The following is a 22,634-nucleotide window of genomic DNA, read 5'->3' as shown; positions in this document are numbered from 1 at the left end:
CACTTGCATGAATATCAAGAGCTTTGATGGAAACCCAGTTCCAAGCAAATAAGGGAAAGCAGAAAGGTGGAAGGAGTATATAGAGGGTCTATACAGGGGCGATGTACTTGAGGACAATATTATGGACATGGAAGAGGATGTAGATGAAGATGAAATGGAAGATATGATATTGCGTGAAGAGTTTGACAGAGCACTGAAAGACCTGAGTCGAAACAAGGCCCCCGGAGTAGACAACATTCCATTAGAACAACTGACAACCTTGGGAGAGCCAGTCCTGACAAAACTCTACCATCTGGTGAGCAAGATGTATGAGACAGGCGAAATACCCTCAGACTTCAAGAAGAATATAATAATCCCAATCCCAAAGAAAGCAGGTGTTGACAGATGTGAAAATTACCGAACTATCAGTTTAATAAGTCACAGCTGCAAAATACTAACGCGAATTATTTACAGACAAATGGAAAAACTGATAGAAGCCGACCTCGGGGAAGATCAGTTTGGATTCCGTAGAAATGTCTGAACACGTGAGGCAATACTGACCCTACGACTTATCTTAGAAGCTAGATTAAGGAAAGCCAAACCTACATTTCTAGCATTTGTAGACTTAGAGAAAGCTTTTGACAATGTTGATTGGAATTGAATTCTGAAGATGGCAGGGATAAAATACAGAGAGCGAAAGGCTATTTACAATTTGTACAGAAACCAGAAGGCAGTTATAAGAGTCGAGGGGTATGAAAGGGAAGCAATGGTTGGGAAGGGAGTGAGACAGGGTTGTAGCCTATCCCCGTGTTATTCAATCTGTATATTGAGCAAGCAATAAAGGAAACAAAAGAAAAGTTCGGAGTACGTATTAAAATCCATGGAGAAGAAATAAAAACTTCCGAGGTTCGCCGATGACATTGTAATTCTGTCAGAGACAGCAAAGGACTTTGAAGAGCAGTTGAATGGAATGGACAGTGTCTTGAAAGGAGTGTGTAAGATGAACATCAACAAAAGCAAAACGAGGATAATGGAATGTAGTCGAATTAAGTCGGGTGATGTTGAGGGAATTAGATTAGGAAATGAGACACTTACAGTGGTAAAGGAGTTTACAATGGCAAGGAAAGCGTTTCTGAAGAAGAGAAATTTGTTAACGTCGAGTATAGATTTAAGTGTCAGGAAGTCGTTTCTGAAAGTATTTGTATGGAGTGTAGCTATGTATGGAAGTGAAACATGGACGATAACTAGTTTGGACAAGAAGATAATAGAAGCTTTCGAAATGTGGTGCTACAGAAGAATGCTGAAGATTAGATGGGTTGATCACATAACTAATGAGGTGGTATTGAATAGAACTGGGGAGAAGAGGAGCTTGTGGCACAACTTGACTAGAAGAAGGAATCGGTTGGTAGGACATCAAACCAGTCTCAGGACTGAAGACCACAACAACAACAACTTCATGGCCCCCCCCCCCCCCCCCCCCTTCATTCATTTGAATTCTGAAGTGTTCTAAATTGGTTTGACCAGCAAAAGTTAAAGTCAATATAAAAGTCAAAATTTATCAGTGTTTTATCTTTATCAAAACTGACATTTTGTGTGTGGCATGAAAGTTCAATTTCTAGGGTAACCTATGTCCGATTTTAATCAGATTAATAGACAGTATAAAGTTTTGTAGTAAACATTATAGTGTAGTGCTACATATTCATGATTTTTACATATCAGTACAGAACGTGAAACTGGCAGTTCAATAGATTTTCTGGTTCTAAAATTCTACTATATTACGCAGTGTTACAACTTCTTGTTTTGCATGAATATATATATCAACTTGTACAGGGAAGAAACTCAGTAAATGCCTAATTAGGCTGGCGACTGTATTATTGTCACATTGGTAGCATCTTCTGGTTTGCTTTTGATCCATCCTGACGTATGATTGCATTTTGAACTTACTTGACGTATCATTATTTTTACAGAGTGGGTTAAGTCGGATTTGCCACTATTCAGGTACATGCGGTCAATATCTATGCGAAAATCCTCTCTCATAAGGTGAACCCCGCTCACTTACCACAGCACAGGCTTTAACAAGTGCTGTGTCAGGGATTACAATAACACCAGCAAAGGACAGGGAATTATAATCATTTTGCTCTTTTAAAATTCAGAACTAATACATTATTATGGACAATGAACAACTTTTAATTAATGAAAAGATTTTCTTAAAAATCTGTTAATTTACCCTGTTGCTGTTTTGGCAAATTGACATTCCAAGTAGTTGGAACTGCCTGCTGCAACTGTGATCTTGTCTGTGATATGGAGGACTGCTGCTGCGAAGTTGGTGGGTTGATAGGCAGCTGCTGCTGTAACATCTTTTGTTGCTCTGAAAAAGAAACATTCAATTTATGAAATTCCTTATTAAAACTTAATAATGGCCATCAGGTACAATGCCGCATTTACTATGCAGTTACATGAGTAGCTCACATCTTTGATTTATGCAAGTCATATTTCACATGACTTTGCAAAATTCCCTCTCAACAAATATTTTGACTTTGAAAATACATTTTTTTTTTAACTATCCTGCAACAGCTTTTGCAAAGAAATACCCAACTTATCTTTTGAGGTAAGACTATGAAACAGTGCCAACTGCTCTCATTCTGACACACACACACACACACACACACACACACACACACACACACACACACACACACCACACTCTCAAAGAAATGGGGTGATATTACCAAACCAAGTCTCTACTGTATAAATGTGTTAACTGACATCGGACCCCAGTACTTATAGACTGGTACTAAACTGCAAAATATTCACAGCGGATGTGTTCTATAACGAATAATCAATAATACACCCTGCCCTCACACATGGGAACTGTAATGTAACAACAGTTTTTACACATACAGTACCCATAGTTAATTTCATTGAAGCATTGTGAGAACACACAAGTTTATTAGTAATTAGAACATAATCTGAAACTTGCCCTACTGGCTACACAGCTCTGGCACCTTCAGTTATGACTTGGTACCAACACTGGCTCGATAACGCTTTATCACAGAAGTGACTTGCTGCCTCACCCCCTCTCCCTTTGCCGTTGTACGTTTTCAGCCTTGTCAGTTTTTGCTACTAACTGCGATCTGCACTGTAAACAAATCTTGCACTTTGACACCCCTGGAACATCTCTTGGCTTAGCGCCTCAAGCGGTGGCTACTAAATCAGATATGTCTGTAGAGATCTTACAGCTGGGTTGCCTTTTGGCACACCACTCAGCTTGGTGTCCCAAGTGGCTGCTTCTATCATGTGGGCCTTAAACCGGCAGTGCTTGTTACAGTTGTTATAAATTGTGCACCACTGAAAGTGGGACACTGCAATGAGTCACCGTTCCACAGTGAACATTAAAACTTCCCTACAATAATCAGTTCATAATACATCATTAATGCGTAAAAATACAGTCCAATATTTTAATGTAACATTACCCACATCCCAACATTTCTACTTCTCACACTTTCTCAGTAATAGTAATTGAGCACCTCCAAAAGGTTATTTATATAAATGGAAAAGGGGGACGAACTCTAGACATTATCTTGTTGAGGAAACAAAATTTATTAATACTGCACAGAGAAAGCAAGTTAAAAGTGTGTAAAACACAGAAACAGAAGACGGAAGCATGGAGAGTGTGTTTACAGCAGTCTGTACACAGGCAATGTCAGGCAAACAGATATTCTGCAGGCAGTCTGACAGCCAAGCAATGTCAGGCACTCAACAATGCCTCTTGTTAAGACAACAGTGAAGCAAATTTGATTGCAACATGGGTGTGTTAAACACAAAAATTTCGCATCAGTAAAAATACTAAGCTGCTGACAAGTACATTACCATACCTAGCTTTTCGACAAATCCCAACCAAGTTTTCAGTGTTGTTAATGTGCCTATTAATGACTATATCTCACCTATTTGGTCAGCTGTTACCCTTACACCTTAACTACTTTCGTCATGCTATAACTTTTCATTGCCCTATTCAAAAATTACTAAGGTGTCGTTACTTTTGTGGAACTAGAGATTTCTTTTTATTCGTAAAACATTTGGTGTCAGTTTGCGAGTTGCCACTACACAAAGAATGCACTTACTTGCTGGATCACAAATCTGGAATCTTTTTCCAATTCTTGTATTTTCCTGATAAAAGTTTTTCCAAAAAAGTTGTTGAACCAAATACTGATATGATATTGGCTACATTTCTGCTGGTTTTGTTTTGCTTTAGGGTGCAAAAACAACTGGGACCATATGCGGCCAAGTCAAAACTATAGAACACGAAGACAGAGAGGAGTTAAAAAACGACTACACATGATCAGTCCCAACTGATATAATAGAAGACAGCTAAAAGCAGGCATAGGGAAGAAGGGCTAAAAAAAGACACCAAACAGAAATGGACGTCCAAAACTAAAAATTAAATGGCCTTCACCATATTGCTTTGGCGGATAGAAAGTAAGACGCAGTCGACAGCCCACACGTCATTTACTAAAACAGCCGAAAACGGACGGCAAACCCAAACAGAAATGTAAAAAATTAAAAAATTGACATTCCATCACGAAGTGGCGAACAGTTAAAACATGAGTGCAACATGTATGAAGTGGTGGGATAGCACCACTTGGCTGAATAGGCAATGCCCAATACGCAGACAAGTTAAAATAACCTCCCTCCCTGCGGGACGGCCGAGAGTAGGTTGCACAAGCCGCTGGGAGAGGCTTAATAAGCCGGAGCTTATTCCCGTGAAGGGAGGACCATTGGTGATGCCAAAAGAACACCACCTCCTGACAGACAGCAACACGGAGATCATTGCAGGGAATATAGGTACTCACAAGCTGAGGTACGAGGACTGCAGCTTTGGGAGCAGTGTCAGCAGCCTCTTCTCCTGACAGACAGACATGACCAGGAACCCATAGAAACATTACACTGGCTCCATCAAGAGTGAGCACTTGACAGTTTTCCTGGACTCGTTGCACTAAGTGATGGGAGTTTGAGAAGAGGACACAACTGAAAAGGCTGTGTCATTGGATGTACTCTGTGACCTGATACAAGGCGAAGAGCTTGGCTGTAAATACTGAGGAGTTTGCCGAATGCTGATATTGAAAAAAACGGGTGCCAATGACGAAGGCCTCATGGTCTGTCCGAGAGCCATCAGTGTATACAAATGTACTATCGCGAAGGTCGTGAAATTGAAGGCAACAGACCGAAGCTGGAGTAGTGTCCTTAGGAAGCGAATGAAGGCCAAGGTCAACACGGGCCGCATCACGAAGCCAAGATGGTGAAGGGTTCATAACCACTGGGAAAGGTGCAGGTAGTCTGAAGTTTAGCCACCGCAGCAAGTGCCAGGAGGTAACAGAAGAAGGACGAGCCCATGCCGACGACCAAAGGAATCACTATAGGAGGCGGCATAAGATGGGTGGCCACACATGGCAGACAAATTGCATGCATACCTGCTGAGGAGGAAGTTACGGCGGTAGGGCAGGGACGGTTCAGCAGCCTCAGCATACAGACTCTCAATTGGGCTGGTGTGATAGGCGCCCATGGCCTAACGGATGCCATGGTGGTAGACAGTGTTGAGAAGGTGTAAGGGGGATGGGCATGCAGACGCATAAACAAAGCACCCATAGTCTAGTTTCAAACAGGCAAGGGACCCGTACAAACAGAGGAGGGTGGTTCAATCGGCACCCCAGGAAGTACCACTGAGGACATGTAGGACACTGAGGAACCACGTATAATGGGCTATCAGGTAAGAGACATGGGAGGACCAAGAGTTTCCTATCGAGCATGAGCCCCAGGAATTTTGTAGTTTAAATGAACTGAAGAGTAACAGGCCCAAGTGTAAAGATTGTGGGAGAAACCACTTGTGTCGCCAGAAATTCATACAGACGGTTTTGTCAGTGGAAAAGCGAATGCCATTGTCGATGCTCAAGGAGTAGAGATGATCAATGCACCACTGAAGACACCGCTCAGTAGGACAGGGCTGTGGAGAACTGCAGTAGACGGCAGAATTGTCACCAAAAAGGAGGCCAGAGATGCCCGGTGGGAGACAAGCCACGATAGGGGTAACAGCGATAGCAAAGAAGCTGACACTTAGGGCGGAACCCTGAGGCACACAGTTTCCCTGGATAAAGGTGTCCGACAAGGCAGAACCCACAGGCACCTTGAAAACTTGGTCTTACAAAAATGCCTGAAGGAAACAGGACAGGCGGCCATGGAGGCCCCATATATAAAGTGTATGGAGGATACCAGTTCTCGTCTTAGGCCTTCTCCAAATCAAACAACATGGCCACAGTCTGGAATTTCCGCAGAAAACCATTCATGACATGCGTGGACAAAGTAATGAGAGGGTCAACTACACAACGCAGTGCTCTAAATCCACACTGTGCATTCATCTGTAAATTTAAAGACTCTAGCCACCATACCAGCCGGGCATGAATCATATGTTTGTAAGGGATCCATGATCCCACGAACATAGATGCTAGTATCCGACGTCCAGGTCGATAGTAGACAGGAGTCGATTGTCAAGCACTGCAGGAGGCAGTGAGACTAGTGTTGAGTGCGCGGTAGTACTGGAGTGTGTCGAGTGAGAAGTAGTGTTGGAGAGACGGGCAAGAATGGTGGTCGCGTGAGTTGTAAACGGTAAAATTCACTGGAGTATGACAAACGAGCACGTCCCCCTGATAATTGTGGGGTTGACCCTCACTAATACCGGTTCGCGAGTGATATGAAACAGAAAGTGACAAGTGCCGAATTACGTGTTTCGCGTCAACCGCGTCGGCCAGCAACAACCATGGATTGCAGTGAGGATTGTTGTGAATGTTAACCATCAGCATTGCGTGTGACGAAGTACTGAAAATCAGCAATCAATAAAAAGAGATAACCGCAATTAGACGTGTAAGGCGAAGGTAGCAACTGCCTCAGAATTTGTGTGTTAGTAAGAAATATATATCAGTTTGCATATCGCAACCTTTGTGGTCCTTATTAATAGACAAACTTTCAATCATTCCACTATTCAGTTGCAAAACAGCCGCACTCTGTTGAAATATCCCCGAAACAACAGCAGAAAAACTGATAGCCTTTCATCCATTAAGCACACGGTCATATAATCATAATAATTAACTGTTTGGCAGCTTCGATAAATTACACAAAACCCAGTAAAGGAATTTTAAACGGGGGTGTTTCACGTTCCATCACCTTGCAAAAAACAGCTGGTAAGTGAAACGGGGTGATAGCAACAAGAAAGGTATTTGTCCTTATTGGGCTTAGGTATGGGTATGGGAATGGAAATGACAGTGGCTTCACGTCAGTGTCTGGGAAATGTTCCCTCTGCCCAGATGCGGTTGTACATGTTAAGCAGAAAGTGCTTGCCTGCAAGAGAAAATGCTGCAACATCTCAACGTGGATGGCATCTGGCCCTGGGGCGGAGGATCGGGATGAACTGAGAGCATGATCTAGCTCCCTCACAGTAAAGGTGGCATTGTAGCACTCATGATGCGAAGAGGAGAAGGGTATCGCCCAAGCCGCCTCTGCCCGTTTCCAATGGAGGAAGGCAGGGTGATAGCAGGAAGAGCTTGAAACTTCGGCAAAATAGCGGCCCAAGGTGTTGGAGATAGCAATAAGGTCCATGATGACATCAGCGACTGTCAGGCCGGAAATTGGGGAATGGATCTTGGTGCCAGAAAGCTGTTGGAGGTTGGCCCACACAACAGAGGAAGGTGTGGAACTGTTAAAAGAACTAGTGAATGAATGCCAGCTAGCTCTATTTCTATCCTGAAGAATGCGATGACACTTTGCACCTTCTGTTTATAATGAATGCAGTTTGCCAGTGCAGGGTGGCGGTTAAAAACACTGAGAGCTTGGCAACGTGCACAAATTGCATTGCGGCATGCCTCAGTCCACCTGGTACTGTGACACAACGTGGTAAAAAGGAAGTGCGAGGAATGGAACATTGTGCAGCAGTAAGGGTAACGGTGTGAGAGTCCACCTGGTCATCACAACTGGGGAAATCTTGTAAATCGAAGGTCACCAAGGAGGAGTAAAGCTGCCAGTCAGACTTAGTAAGCTGCCATTTGGGCATGCACGCAGATGGGAAAGGAGTCAGCAAACAGAGAGCACAAGGGAAATGGTTGCTCGAGTAGGTCAGGAAGAACAGACCACTGAGGACTATGGGCAAGCTGGGCAGTGCAAAAGGATAGGTCCAAATGGGAATAGGTGTAGGAAGAGTCAGAAAGGAAAGTGGGTGCTCCAGTTTTAAGGCAGAAGAGGTTAAGTTGGTTAAAAAGGTCAGCCAGGAGAGCACCTCTCCGACAGGTTCTGGGAGAACCCCTAAGGGGATGATATGCATGAAAGTCACTGAGTGGCAAAAATGGAGGAGGTGGCTGCCCAATAAGCTGAAGGAAGTCTGCTCTAGTGACATCGAATGATGTAGGTACATAGATGGTACATAGGGAAAAAGTCAGATGGGGAAGGAAAAGGTGAACTGCAACTGCTTAAATATGGGTAGTCAGAGAAATGGGTTGACTATGAAGGTCATCCCATATGAGCAGCACGACAGCTCCCCCGAGATAGAATGCCGACCTCAGGGGGAAGGTCAAAACTAATCAGTAGGTAATGTGAAAGCTCAAACAAGTCATAAGGGTGCAATTTCGTTTCCGAAAGGCAGAGTAGAAGGGAATGCTGCGATGCTAAAAGCAGCCGTAAATCCTATTTGTGGGACTGAAGGCCACTAATGTCCCAGTGGAGGACAGTCATGAGAAGGAAGAGATGTAGGGGTGTCAATTCAACAGCTGCCGAGTGAGAGCCGGTGTAGAGTTGCTACTAAAGTGCACGGAAGCAGGAGGATCCTGCTCCATGGGGTCCACAGAAGTATCAGCTTGCTTGTGCGGTCGGTCTGTGGAGTCCAACACTGAGAAACTGTTTGTGGAGTGCACCGGCGAGACGGAGGCCGGCCGGGCTACAGTGCCACATGGCGACACCATTGAACAGGATCTTCGAGTTGACAAAGGAGAAGACCATTTGCCTTTGGTGGACTACTTCGAGCCTTTCTGGTTAGAGGAAGGATCGGGTGGTGTCTGGCTCGAAGGACGGAAGAAGTCTTCATGGGAAGTCTTGATGGGAGTACTACTACTGTCCTTTCCTGCCTACTGGTTGTGACCTGGTGGGCTTCCTCCCTTGAGGCGAGAGTTTGATGGTGTGTTGCACTGCGGAACAGGGGGGATGGCTATGCTAGCTTGACACTGCAATTTCACAACCTCAGAGCTGAATTTGAGGTCACATGTTTGTGTGGCCATGTCCTTCATGGAGTGATTGGTAACAAAAACTGAACTATAGTGCCCGACGGGAGAACACAGGGTTTGTGACTAGCCAGTAATTTGCGAGCTACTGGGTAAGGCACTTTCTTTACCCGAATCTCAAACAGCCCACTAATTAAGATACATGGGACAATCCCAAGAGGAGGCGACATGGATGCCATTGCAGTTGATACAGCGGGGAAAAGGAGGCAGACAATTGCCCTCGTGTGCATCCCTACCACAGGTTACACATTTGGCTGGGTATTGGCAAGAAGTTCAGTGAGGTTGAAAGGATGACACTGATAACAGTACATCGGGTTTGGAATGTATGGCCAGATTGTGATAATTTCATAGCCTGCTTTGATCTTTGATGGCAGCCCCCGCTCTATCAAAGGTGAGGAAATGATTGCAGGTGGACACTGAAGAGGAATTACCTTTTTCATTACATCATGAACGGCAATGACACCCCGATTGGAGAGGTAAGATTGTATTTCAGCCTCAGTTCGACCATCGAGTAGCCTGCTGTTAATTACGCCACGGAAGAATTCAAAGTTCTATGGGCCTAGTCATGAACAGGGTGGCTGTGGAGAACTGAGGTGGCAAGCAGCCAATTTGGCTTGAGTATCAGGTCTCCGAAAGCAAAGTGCCATTCCATAAACGAGAGCAGGATTTCACAGGGCCAGCAATTGCATCAACACCTTTCTGAATAATAAACAGATTTACCGTGGTGAAGGACTGACAATCTTCAGTACGTGAGACCACGAAGAACCGCGGTGCTGCAGGAAGGGTCTTTGAATCATTATGTTTTTGTTTTGTAGACTGAGTGGGAAGATGATTGACTCATCAAGAGAAAATCTCCGCGATTGCCAGCATCTCCGATAGTGTGTTCCTTCCAACTGGGGGCTCCCTGCACAAGGGGGTGCACCCGCCTTAGGCGATTGTTCACACCTCAGGTCACCTCCCGAACATCTGACAGAGGGACCTATCGGCAATCTAGGAAGTTTGCAGCTCAGGCAACCACCCCTTCCTGGGCCTGGCCTGTACCAGGGAGTAAGTGCGAACCTACCTGTCGACCCTGGGCTGGGAATTATGCGTTACCCTGTCACCTGTTATGCATCAGACACGTGGGCCGGCCTTCAGGAGCACACAGGGAGGAAGAAGAAAAAGAGGAACCTCAAATGCCAAATCAGAGCAACAAGAGAAGGGAAACAAAGGAGAAGCGAGTGAAAAAAAAACGAAGGTAAGACTGTTCTTATGTCAGTGACAGATGATTCAGAACATTCCCAATAACAACCCAGACATGGTTCCCAAGGGAGGGGAAAAAGAATAGCAAGAAGATAGACATGCAGCATGGAAAGGAAAAAATGCTGCAAAGGCTGGGGCCCCAGGGTAGCCAAGCACGAACCCCTCAAAGAGTGGCGAGCCCCCTGGGGGACTACATTTCTGCGTTGCTTGGGAAACTCTTCCATGTGTACATTCTAATAAGATCTACAATTAATGCTTACATATCTGCCCTTGAGCAGAGTGCAATCTTTTATCACTTCTAATCCCAAGGTTTAATATCTGGTGCTACTGAAAATGGAGTGCTAAGTACTTTCAACATTTTCTAGGCTATGTAAGTCCTGAAACTTAGAAAAATCTGAAGTTCAACGCTGTTTTGTTGATAACCACATAATTGTAATGATAAAAAGATGTGCAAAGGTTTCCAGTATCAAGACTTTCATGAAAGCATTACTTTTATGACATTTTCATGATCATTAGATTCTGCCCTCAGAGTGTCATATTTAAGTTATTTGTTTCGTATCAGTGATACAGGCTGTGTGATATGACAGGATATTTGAATGTGGTTACTTAAGGCTTACTGCTTGTGCCTGCCCCTGCATGTGAGCTGGCCATCTAAACCAGGTTCCCTTCATGGGACTGAGAACCCACAAGAGAAATGGCTCTGAGCACTATGGGACTCAACTGCTGTGGTCATAAGTCCCCTAGAACTTAGAACTACTTAAACCTAACTAACCTAAGGACATCACACACATCCATGCCCGAGGCAGGATTCGAACCTGCGACCGTAGCGGTCGTGTGGTTCCAGACTGTAGCGCCTTTAACCGCTCGGCCACCCCGGCCGGCGAACCCACAAGAGAAAACCGCTCCCTCAGGACATGTGGGAGAACTTCTGGAAACTGTTTGTTTTCATTTTATGGAACACTAATGGGAACAATGGAGCAAATCATAGTTTATTTTAGATGTGTTTCTAACCAAGTGATCGTGGCAACAAGCAGCTGTGACAAAACAAGTGGCTTGGCTGATCTGATTGCAGCACAGAAGTCAGCAGTGCAGAGCTGGTGAGTCTGGAAGGTTGGACAGTACCACAGAATGAGTTACGAGGCCAAGGGCTAGCTGTTTTGTTGACAGTGAGGCACTGGTGAAAGCCCAAGGCTAACGTGCCAGGAGAAAAGGGTTCAATACCAAAATGTCCTGGTGACAACATACTACATTAAAAGCATTGTACATTCACTAAAATAACAAACTGTCTACAGCTGAGCCACAGGAAATGTAAGGACTTCTCTGGAATTTACTACCATATTTGTACAAAATCTTGGTTAGAAGTAGTTTCAGTTTGAATGGGTGTTTAGTATAAAGTAACAGCCACATAAGGACACTGTGACAAGTCCTGTCTGGAAAGTAAGTACCGTTTTGGAAAGAAACTTTCAGAAACTTTTTTTCAAAGCAAAATATATTTTTTACAAGAAACATTTCTTAAACTATTTTTCTACATAGTTGCCACCATTGTTCAGACCTTTGTCATACTGGGAAATCAATTCGCTACTCCTTCACGGAAAGATGCTACCAGTGAAGACGACCACTGCTGAACACCATTTGTCGTATCATTGCTGTCAAAGCACCTTCCTCCAAAAATCGTACTTCAAGTTCGAGAGGAAGTTGTCAGAAGGCGAGAGATCGGGGCTATATGGAAGCTAATCCAACCAAATTGCTGAGGAAGGTTTTGATCAACAGCAGCAGAATGGGGATGTGCATTGTCACGAAGCAACAATATGCTTTGACTGAGCATTCCTTCCCTTCTTTTTTGAATTTTATGCCAAAGTTCTCTCAGTGTTTTACAGTATTATACCACACTGATGGTTCTCACCTCTGAAGTAACTACACATGCAGAATGCAGTGTCTTCCAGACCACAGTGCATAGAATGTTTTGAATTTTTGTTGTTTGGGGGATCGTGAGTGCCTCCACTATCTACTGTTTTGATTCTACAGTGACATGACAAACCTACGATTCAGCATCGGTCATAATTCCATTTAAGAATTAATCACTCTACTGGATAAGACATGATGAATGCACTGCCAAATCACTGTTTCGTGGACACCTGGAAGCATATTCGGACTCCAACGGGAACACAATTTGTGAAAATTCATGTCATCTGTGACCATATCAGGGAAAAATTTTTTGAAATTTGTGGAAAATCATCACAAAGCATTCTTATCATTAACTGTCAGTTTTCACAAATTGACTCCTTTACTTTCTCAATCAAACCATCACTGGCAACAGAAGGTTGCCCACTCCAGGCTTCTTAATAAACACTAGTTTGTCCATCAATGAATTCTCATTCTCTCATCATTTGATCAGTCATTACATATTTACCATTTATCTCTACAAGTTGATGAATTTCAGCTGGCATAACACTGTGATCAAAAACCGTATTACAGAATGCACTTCACTTCAGTGGGCTCAGAGACTGTCTTAAACAATTTTAACAATCGCAAACAAATGTAAACACAACACAAACCAGCTGTAATGGCATCAGTGAAGGACGACGAACCAGTGTGTCGAGTGCGAATGTGTGGAACTGTGATACTAGTGCTGGGATGACGACAGACCAAAATGGTACTTACTTTTTGGGAACATATCATAACATGTAGGACATCAATAAGTATCTCATGACTTTGGCTACTTTATGAGCACTTTGTCAAAAGATATGCAAGAAAATAAATTATTAAACAAAATTATTTATAATACTCAATTCAGTTGCAGTAACGGATTCTGAATATGCAGACTATCATTTAGTTTCGGCATGTTAACATTGCAGTAGGGAATACGAGGTGATAATTTACATCTATATAATTCAAGTTTGTAAGAATTAAATGTTGTTCAATTCAAAGTACTGCAATGGCAATTAATACACCAACATGCATTTGACAAGTTTCTATGACACTCTGAACAAATGCAAAATAATGAATTAAAAGAGTAAAACATAGATATTTAGATACTGATAAGATTTATATCCACATATATTTAGGGGTATATTTATTGAATATGTAATATGTATACAAAACAATATAAGGTAAATAATTTTCAATAAAATGGCCAACGAAAAGTAGCAGGTCTCGATTGCATTAGTTGGGTCACTGTTCTTGGCAGAGTAAAAGTCTCATCAGTGTCATCCATATGGGTGAGCCTGCCAAGACTGGGCACACAAGTGATAAGTTGCTTAGGATGTTGCGTTGTCGACTTTTTTTTAGCCACATTATAGCTGACTCCATAGGAATTGCAGCATTACGCGAATGAGTAGTACAACTGATAGTGGTGGGAGTTTATTTGATCTTTAGTGGAACTTTTGAAAACACTGCAATTTACTGGAACCATTATATGTGGTGGTACTACTACTACTACTACTACTACTACTACGATTAGTTGGTGTTCAGCACTGTTTGTTAGTTGCTAGATTAGATTAGATTAATACTAGTTCCATGGATCATGAATACGATATTTCGTAATGATGTGGAACGAGTCGAATTTTCTAATACATGACATAATTAGGTTAATTTAACAACATACTTAAGTTAATATAACAACTTTATTTTTTTGTGTTTTTTGTTTTTCTTTATTTTTTATTTTTATTTTTTTATTTTTTAAATATTTTTTTTCTTAATTTATATCTAAAAATTCCTCTATGGAGTAGAAGGAGTTGTCATTCAGAAATTCTTTTAATTTCTTCTTAAATACTTGTTGGTTATCTGTCAGACTTTTGATACTAATTGGTAAGTGACCAAAGACTTTAGTGCCAGTATAATTCACCCCTTTCTGTGCCAAAGTTAGATTTAATCTTGAATAGTGAAGATCATCCTTTCTCCTAGTATTGTAGTTATGCACACTGCTATTACTTTTGAATTGGGTTTGGTTGTTAATAACAAATTTCATAAGAGAGTATATATACTGAGAAGCTACTGTGAATATCCCTAGATCCTTAAATAAATGTCTGCAGGATGATCTTGTGTGAACTCCAGCTATTATTCTGATTACACACTTTTGTGCAATAAATACTTTATTCCTCAGTAATGAATTACCCCAAAATATGATGCCATATGAAAGCAATGAGTGAAAATAGGCGTAGTAAGCTAATTTACTAAGATGTTTATCACCAAAATTTGCAATGACCCTTATTGCATAAGTAGCTGAACTCAAACGTTTCAGCAGATCATCAATGTGTTTCTTCCAATTTAATCTCTCATCAATGGACACACCTAAAAATTTGGAATATTCTACCTTAGCTATATGCTTCTGATTAAGGTCTATATTTATTAATGGCGTCATACCATTCCCTGTACGGAACTGCATGTACTGTGTCTTATCAAAATTCAGTGAGTCCGTTTACAAGGAACCACTTAGTAATTTTCTGAAAGACAGTATTGACAATTTCATCAGTTAATTCTTGTTTGTCAGGTGTGATTACTATACTTGTATCATCAGCAAAGAGAACTAACTTTGCCTCTTCATGAATATAGAATGGCAAGTCATTAATATATAATAAGAACAACAAAGGACCCAAGACTGACCCTTGTGGAACCCCATTCTTGATAGTTCCCCAGTTTGAGGAATGTGCTGATCTTTGCTTGTTACGAGAACTACTTATTTCAACTTTCTGCACTCTTCCAGTTAGGTACGAATTAAACCATTTGTGCACTGTCCCACTCATGCCACAATACTTGTCTAGCAGAATTTCATGATTTACACAATCAAAAGCCTTTGAGAGATCACAAAAAATCCCAATGGGTGGTGTTTGGTTATTCAGATCATTCAAAATTTGACTGGTGAAAGCATATATGGCATTTTCTGTGGAAAAACCTTTCTGGAAACCAAACTGACATTTTGTTAGTACTTCATTTTTACAGATATGTGAAGCTACTCTTGAATACATTACTTTCTCAAAAATTTTGGATAAAGCTGTTAGAAGGGAGATTGGACGGTAATTGTTGACATCAGATCTATCCCCCTTTTTATGCAGAGGTATAACAATAGCGTATTTCAGTCTATGAGGGAAAATGCCCTGTTCCAGAGAGCTATTACACAGGTGGCTGAGAATCTTACTTATCTGTTGAGAACAAGCTTTTAGTATTTTGCTGGAAATGCCATCAATTCCATGTGAGTTTTTGCTTTTAAGCAAGTTTATTATTTTCCTAATTTCAGAGGGAGAAGTGGGTGAGATTTCAATTGTATCAAATTGCATAGGTATGGCCTCTTCCATTAACAGCCTAGCATCTTCTAATGAACACCTGGATCCTACTATATCCACAACATTTAGAAAATGATTATTAAAAATATTTTCAACTTCTGACTTTTTGTTCGTAAAGTTTTCATTCAATTTGATGGTAATACTGTCTTCCTCTGCTCTTGGTTGACCTGTTTCTCTTAATAATATTCCAAATTGTTTTAATTTTATTATCAGAGTTGCTGATTTCAGACATGATACACATACTCCTGGATTTTTTAATAACTTTTCTTAATATAACACAGTAGTTTTTATAATTTTTGATAGTTTCTGGGTCACTACTCTTTCTTGCTGTCAGATACATTTCCCTTTTCCGGTTACAAGATATTTTTATACCCTTAGTAAGCCATGGTTTGTTACAAGGTTTCTTACGAGTATATTTAACTATTTTCTTGGGGAAGCAGTTTTCAAATGCATTTACAAAAATGTCATGAAATAAATTATATTTTAAATTGGCATCAGGTTCACGGTACACCTCATCCCAGTCTAACTGCTGTAGGCTTTCCCTGAAATTTGCAATTGTTAAATCGTTGACTGAACGTACTACTTTGGAGGACTGTTTAGTATTGCTGAATGGAGCTATGTCATATATTGTAACTAGCTGTGCACCATGATCAGAAAGACCATTCTCAACAGGCTGAGCATTTATCTGGTTAAACTTATCTTGGTCTATAAAGAAGTTATCTATCAGTGAGCTGCTATCCTTTACCACCCGAGTAGGAAAATCAATAACGGGTGTCAAATTGAAAGAACCGAGTAATACTTCAAGGTCATTTTTCCTATTACCCTCTTTCAGAGAATCTACATTGAAGTCCCCACAAATAATAATTTGCTTCCCCCTGTCTGACAGATAGCACAACAAGGAGTCCAAATTTTTCAGAAATAGATGAAAATTTCCTGATGAGGACCTATATACAGTTACAATTATAAATGTGCCTTTATTTAATTTAAGCTCACAGGCACATGCTTCTATATGTTTCTCTACACAAAACTTTCTTGTTTCTATACTTTTTGCACAATTATAACTTTTGACATATATGGCAACTCCTCCTTTCTCCATATTTTCTCTCATTACATGTGCAGAGAGCTTATATCCACTTACATTTACCTTATCCATATCAGTAACAATGTGATGCTCAGACAGGCATAGTATATCTATTTCATTCTCAGCTTCTAAATCTTCTAAACAAACCAGAAGCTCATCTACTTTATTCTTTAAACTCCCAATATTTTGATGAAATATACTGACATTATTTTTAATTATACTTTTATGAGAACCTTTCCTTATTCTAACATTTGCAGTACTCTCCTGTCTGAGTTTCTCATTGTGCTTAGGCCTAGTTCCTATACCAGTGGTCACATGGTGTTCAGAGAGGCAGATTATGTCAACTGGGTTGGGTGACTAATTCATCAATGCAATTACCTAGGACTGAGATACAACTTGGTGGAGATAAAATTTCTGGTGATTGGTGAAAATTTATAATTGATAGCTGTGATTGGTGATCAAATGTGCTAGAATTGTGCTGTTTAATTTCTTTCCTAAACTGAAGATTTGTTTCAATCCTGACCTCTCGTAGAACTTGACATCTTTCTGTCTTACCTATCCTAAAAAAGGTGCTGCTCCAACACCTGTAACCACTGGTATTTTACCATTCATGGCAGTGCCTCCCCCCCTTAAATTTCCTGCTATTACCCCAGCCAGTTTCCCCTTCCCTTTCCTGTTGAGATGTAGGCCGTGCCTGGTATAGTCCCACCTACTGAGATAATCAACAGGAACCACACCAATATGAGCCCCCGCACCCGACCCAAGCAGCTGTTCCAACTCCAAATTAACTCTCCCAACAGAAGAGTTCAAATGAGGCCGGTCATGGCGTCTCAGGACAGATACAAATTCAACATTGGTGTGTCTCGATGCCAACGCAATCTTTACCAGGTCACACACTAAACTGTACCCAGGATCTCTGTCGATGCTGTTCCCTGGCCCTCCCACAATAACCACGGTGTCTTCCCTGGTAAATCCTGTACAGAGTGAACCTAAATCCTCTGTCACCTGATCCAGACTAGCACTTAGTTTGAAAAAATTTGTGACCTGGTATTTTGGTCCTAATTCCTCCTGCAGAAGTTGGCCTACACCTCTGGCATGAGAACTGCCTAACAACAAAACTTTCTTCCTTTTCAATGACTTTCCTACATTCTTTTTCAATTTCCTATTGAAAGTTTGTTGTGTCCTGTCTACACCTACCTCTGCTTGAGGCTCATCAGTTTCTAACTGAAGCAACAGGTCAAACTTATTTTTGACATTCACCACAAAACTGTCAGACTTAGTTCTAGGCCTGTTCCTTCTGCTACCTGTTGCCACTTCCCACCTCTCTTTGCCCTTCTCCCTCCTTAACCTGTACAGATCTTCCCTAGCCTGATCTAGCTCAGCCTAAAGGGCAGCAATTTTCCCCTCCTGTTCCACTATCTTCCTATCTCTGCTGCAAATCCTACATAACCACTGATGAGCCTGATCCACTTTCCCAACACCCACGCCACTGCAGTCCCCCCAGTGAAAAAAACTACTACATCCATCACACCAAACCCCGGAACTAACTCTGCACACCTTGCTTTGTTGATCATATCATTTAAATAATTGCTGCAAATCTATTTACAATTGTTTGGCTATCTTTCCGTACATGTTTCTGATTCTTTCTTCAATTAAATTGGAAAGCTTTTAATTAAAACCAATGCATTAGGCTACATCTTTAGCCTTTCAGATCCAGTACCTCATTTGATTTTGTTAATTACTCTGATTTTAATATATTTTAAACACTATGCTTAATTCAATGGAAAATTCACTGACTACTGTGCTAAGAGATAGCAATGCTTAATTGTTATTTGGGCTAAAAAGCAGCAGTACACAACCCACCCTTAGATATAATTTAGCCACAATTATTGCAGGTTGTGTGTTCACCCAATCATCGCATACAGCTATCAAAAGGATATCATAGAGCATGCAACTGGTTTGCTTGTCCATATAATAGCACAGTGAGCTTACAAGGTGTGTCAACCGTAGTGTAATAGATATGTGGAAGGTATGTTTACACCATAGATTGAATTTAATTAAACAATACACTTATTTTAAACAAACACTACTTTACTGGGGGAGAGAGAGAGAGAGAGAGAGAGAGAGAGAGAGAGAGAGAGAGAGAGTTAAAGCTACAAGTTTTTCTGTACCTGCAGATTTTGCTTCACTTCTGTTGCTTGTTGCACTGTTTTCAGGATCCTTTTCAGCTGTCATCTTCCTCAGCACAGAAGTTGGTGTAAAGGCAAGAGGTGTGGGGGATATAAGTTTTGGAGGTGCAGAATCTCCAGTCTTAACTGAATTTCCTCCTGCATTTGACAATGATGACACATTGGGAGAGAGTGACCTAAAGAAAAACATGAACACACAATTAACAGAGGTGAGTCAATACACTCACATCAAAAAAGTTTTTCATCACCTCGGTTCCCAGAACTCTAGAAGATAGACATTGACAGTGGATATTGTATCACAGACAGAGTCCCTTTGACTATTCAGAGAGGTCACTAAACATGCCCAAAGATGTAAACAACCATGCATGAGCAGTGCCTATTAGATGAAAGGAGTCAGACATACGATAAGTTCCAGTCATTCCACCAGGAAGGAGGTACACAACTTGTGTTGTCTGTAGTTCAACCATGCCTAGATGGTCAATACCACAATTCGATCTTGTCTGCATTGTTACTTTGTGCTAGGAAGGCCTCTGAACAAGGGAAGGGTCCAGGTGTCTCAGAGTGAACCAAAGCAATGTTGTTCGGACATGGAGGAGATACAGAGAGAACTGTTGATGACATGCCTCACTCAGACCGCCCAAGGGCTACTACTGCACTGGACGACTGCTACCTACCGATTATAGCTTGGAGGAACCCTGACAGCAACACTACAATGTTGAATAATGCTTTTCATGCAGCCACAGGATGTTGTGTTACGACTCAAACTGTGTGCAATAGCTGCATGATGCACAACGTCACTCCCGACATCAATGGTGAGGTCCATCTTTGCAACCACGGCACCATGCAGTGCAGTACAGATGGGCCCAACAACATGCGGAATGGACCACTCAGAATTGGCATCACGTTCTCTTTGTAGATGAGTGACAATTGTCTGATTGAAGGCATATGCGACAGACGTGTTTGGAGGCAACCTGGTCAGGCTGAACGCCTTTGACACACTGTCCGAGTGCAACAAGGTTGACGTTCCCTGCTGTTTTGCCACTGGTGGTCATGGAAGGTGCCGTAACAGCTGTACGATATGTGAATGCCATCCTCCGCCCGATAGTGCAACCATATTGACAGCATATTGCCAAGGCCCTCGTCTTCATGGACGACAATTCACACCCCCATCATGCACATCTTGCGAAAGACTTCCGTCAGGATAACATCGCTCGACTAGAGTGGCCAGCATGTTCTCCAGACATGAACCCTATCGAATGTGCCTGTTTATGGATGACGTGACTCACCAATCACTGAGGGGTCTACGCCAAATCGCCATTGAGGAATGGGACAATCTGGACCAACGGTGCCTTTATGAACTTGTGGATAGTATGCCATGACGAATACCGGCATGCATCAATGCAAGAGGACATACTGCTTGGTATTACAGGTACCGGTGTGTACAGCAATCTGGGCCACCACCTCTGAAGGTCTAACTGTATTGTGGTATAGCATGCAATGTGTGTTTTCATAAGCAATAAAAAGGGCAGAAAGGATGTTTATGTGTATCTCTATTCCAATTTTCTGTACATATTCCAGAACTCTCAGAACCGAGGTGATGCAAAACTTTTTTTGATGTGTGTACTTCTGAGAGATGTGTACCACCAGTGTTGGCTAAACAAAGGGAGTAAATCCAAAGAGCACAAACCATTTCTTACTAATTTTCAGGAACTCTTCGACAATAACACTGGAAATAACAGTTATTAAAATGTCCCACTAATTCCTGACCCAATTTGTGAAGGTGCAGTAACTTTATCCAACATATTTGATATTTAAATACTTGACCAAAGACAAAACATGGTGAAATCACTCTCTTGATTATTATCACACATTTCTCATCCATTGATGCCCCTCTATACTTCTCCATTTTTACAAACAACTATATGCATCAATTCTGTTCCTATGTGAATTCACAAGTGATGTACCAACCTTCCAACCACCTTGCTCTTTGAGATTATGCATCATTCATTTACTCAGCAACATGTTCCACAACAATTTGATGTTCAGTGCAGTTAAGTCTTTTCCAATTCGTCTTTTTACCCTAATCCTTTTTCTTGTTTTTATGTCTCCCCTACTTATTCCTGACATACATCTCAACAACTTGTTGAGAAATCTTGAGTTTTTTGGTGTTTAACACATTAAAATAATGCCTCAAAGCTATAGTTAAGAACTTTTAATATAGTGAATGCAAACTTTCCATTTCATTTCATACCTCACCTCAGAAGTGTAGTTCCCAAAACTATAAGCACTTCAGGTCATTTTTTACTCACCTGAGTATTTCTTTTGCTGTCCATCTAACCACTTTTTTCAACATTCAAATATAAAAACTAACTGAACTTCATTCTTTTCAATTTACTGATTACACAATTTTTGTGGAGGGTATAACCAATTTTGAGGTCATCTTTGAAGTCTGCAGGATTAAGCCGTTCTATTTGATGTTAAATTTCATAGAAGTAAGAAGTACAACACAATGCTATTTGCACAACTAAAGTGGTTCAGTTATGTTATATTATTAAGTATTCTTTTATGGATCCAATAACTTAGGAACACACACACACACACACACACACACACACACACACACACACCATCTCTGACAAGGCAAGTTTAAGAAAATAAGTACGATAATCAAGTTTTTGTAAGACCTGACATCAGGCAAAGGAGATACAGCAATCAGTATTATTAATTACAAATTTAAATAGTCTTGATTGAAATGAAGATATATAATCAATTTGTTCATTACTGGTTTGGTTGGTTAACAACCAATCTTCAAATCGTGCAGGATGAAGAATCAGTATCTACATACAGTGCTGGCCACACCACCATTTTTACTAAGTTTAAGCATGATGAGTGGCAAATGATGGCGGTGTTGGCACCATTACATGTACATATTGATTCTTTACTAAGATTGATCTTAAGTTGGTTGTTAATCGACAAACGAATAATGAGCAGGTTCTGATTTTACATGTTTTACTGCTATCAAGACTTAAAAAATTCAGCAAGTCCTAACTTTTTCTTTACGTCTCTTCTCAATGCTTCCTCTAAACACTACAAGGCAGCATTCCCAAGAAGAATTTACTTGCAAGAAGACAATATCCAAAATAGAACATCTAAAAATACCTAGTATAAACTGAAGTTTATCATACCCTGCATTGCGTCGGTGTAACACGGCCTCAGCAACACAGCAAAGACAGTCCAAAAATTGACTACTTACACTGTTACAACTCTTGTTGCTTGTTGTTGTTGTTGTTGTTGTTTTCAATTGGAAGGTTGGTTGATGCAGCTTTCCATTCCACAATCTGCTGTGCAAGAGTATCCTCAAATAGCTACAGTGACCTAAACACATCTGCACCTGTTTACTTTATTCATTCCTAGGTACACCCCCCCACCCTCCCCCCAACTTCTCTCTCTTACCAAACGGCTATTCCTTGATGCCTCACAGCATGTACTATAATCTATCCTTTCTTTTAGTCCAGTTGTGCAAGAATTTTATTTTTTCATCAGTTTCATTCAA

The 22,634-nt window shown here is 41.2% G+C and overlaps 1 protein-coding gene across 2 annotated transcripts in view; it reads right to left on the bottom strand.

Moving 5' to 3' along the window:
- The window catches only part of LOC126203247 (eukaryotic translation initiation factor 4E transporter), a 282,811-nt gene that overhangs the window by 28,359 nt on the left and 231,818 nt on the right, over positions 1-22,634 (bottom strand). For both annotated transcript variants that reach the window (XM_049937501.1, XM_049937502.1), the window contains 2 exons: positions 19,064-19,257; positions 2,207-2,347 (listed from right to left, as the gene is read on the bottom strand). In XM_049937501.1, coding sequence (XP_049793458.1) covers positions 2,207-2,347; positions 19,064-19,257 — 335 coding nt within the window. The remainder of the gene's footprint in view (positions 1-2,206; positions 2,348-19,063; positions 19,258-22,634) is intronic.

Source organism: Schistocerca nitens, chromosome 9 (assembly GCF_023898315.1).
Source record: "Schistocerca nitens isolate TAMUIC-IGC-003100 chromosome 9, iqSchNite1.1, whole genome shotgun sequence".
NCBI classification, from domain to species: Eukaryota; Metazoa; Arthropoda; class Insecta; order Orthoptera; family Acrididae; genus Schistocerca; species Schistocerca nitens.
The sequence above is the reverse complement of the archived record's forward strand: the minus strand, read 5'-3'. Positions and strand labels throughout refer to the sequence as shown.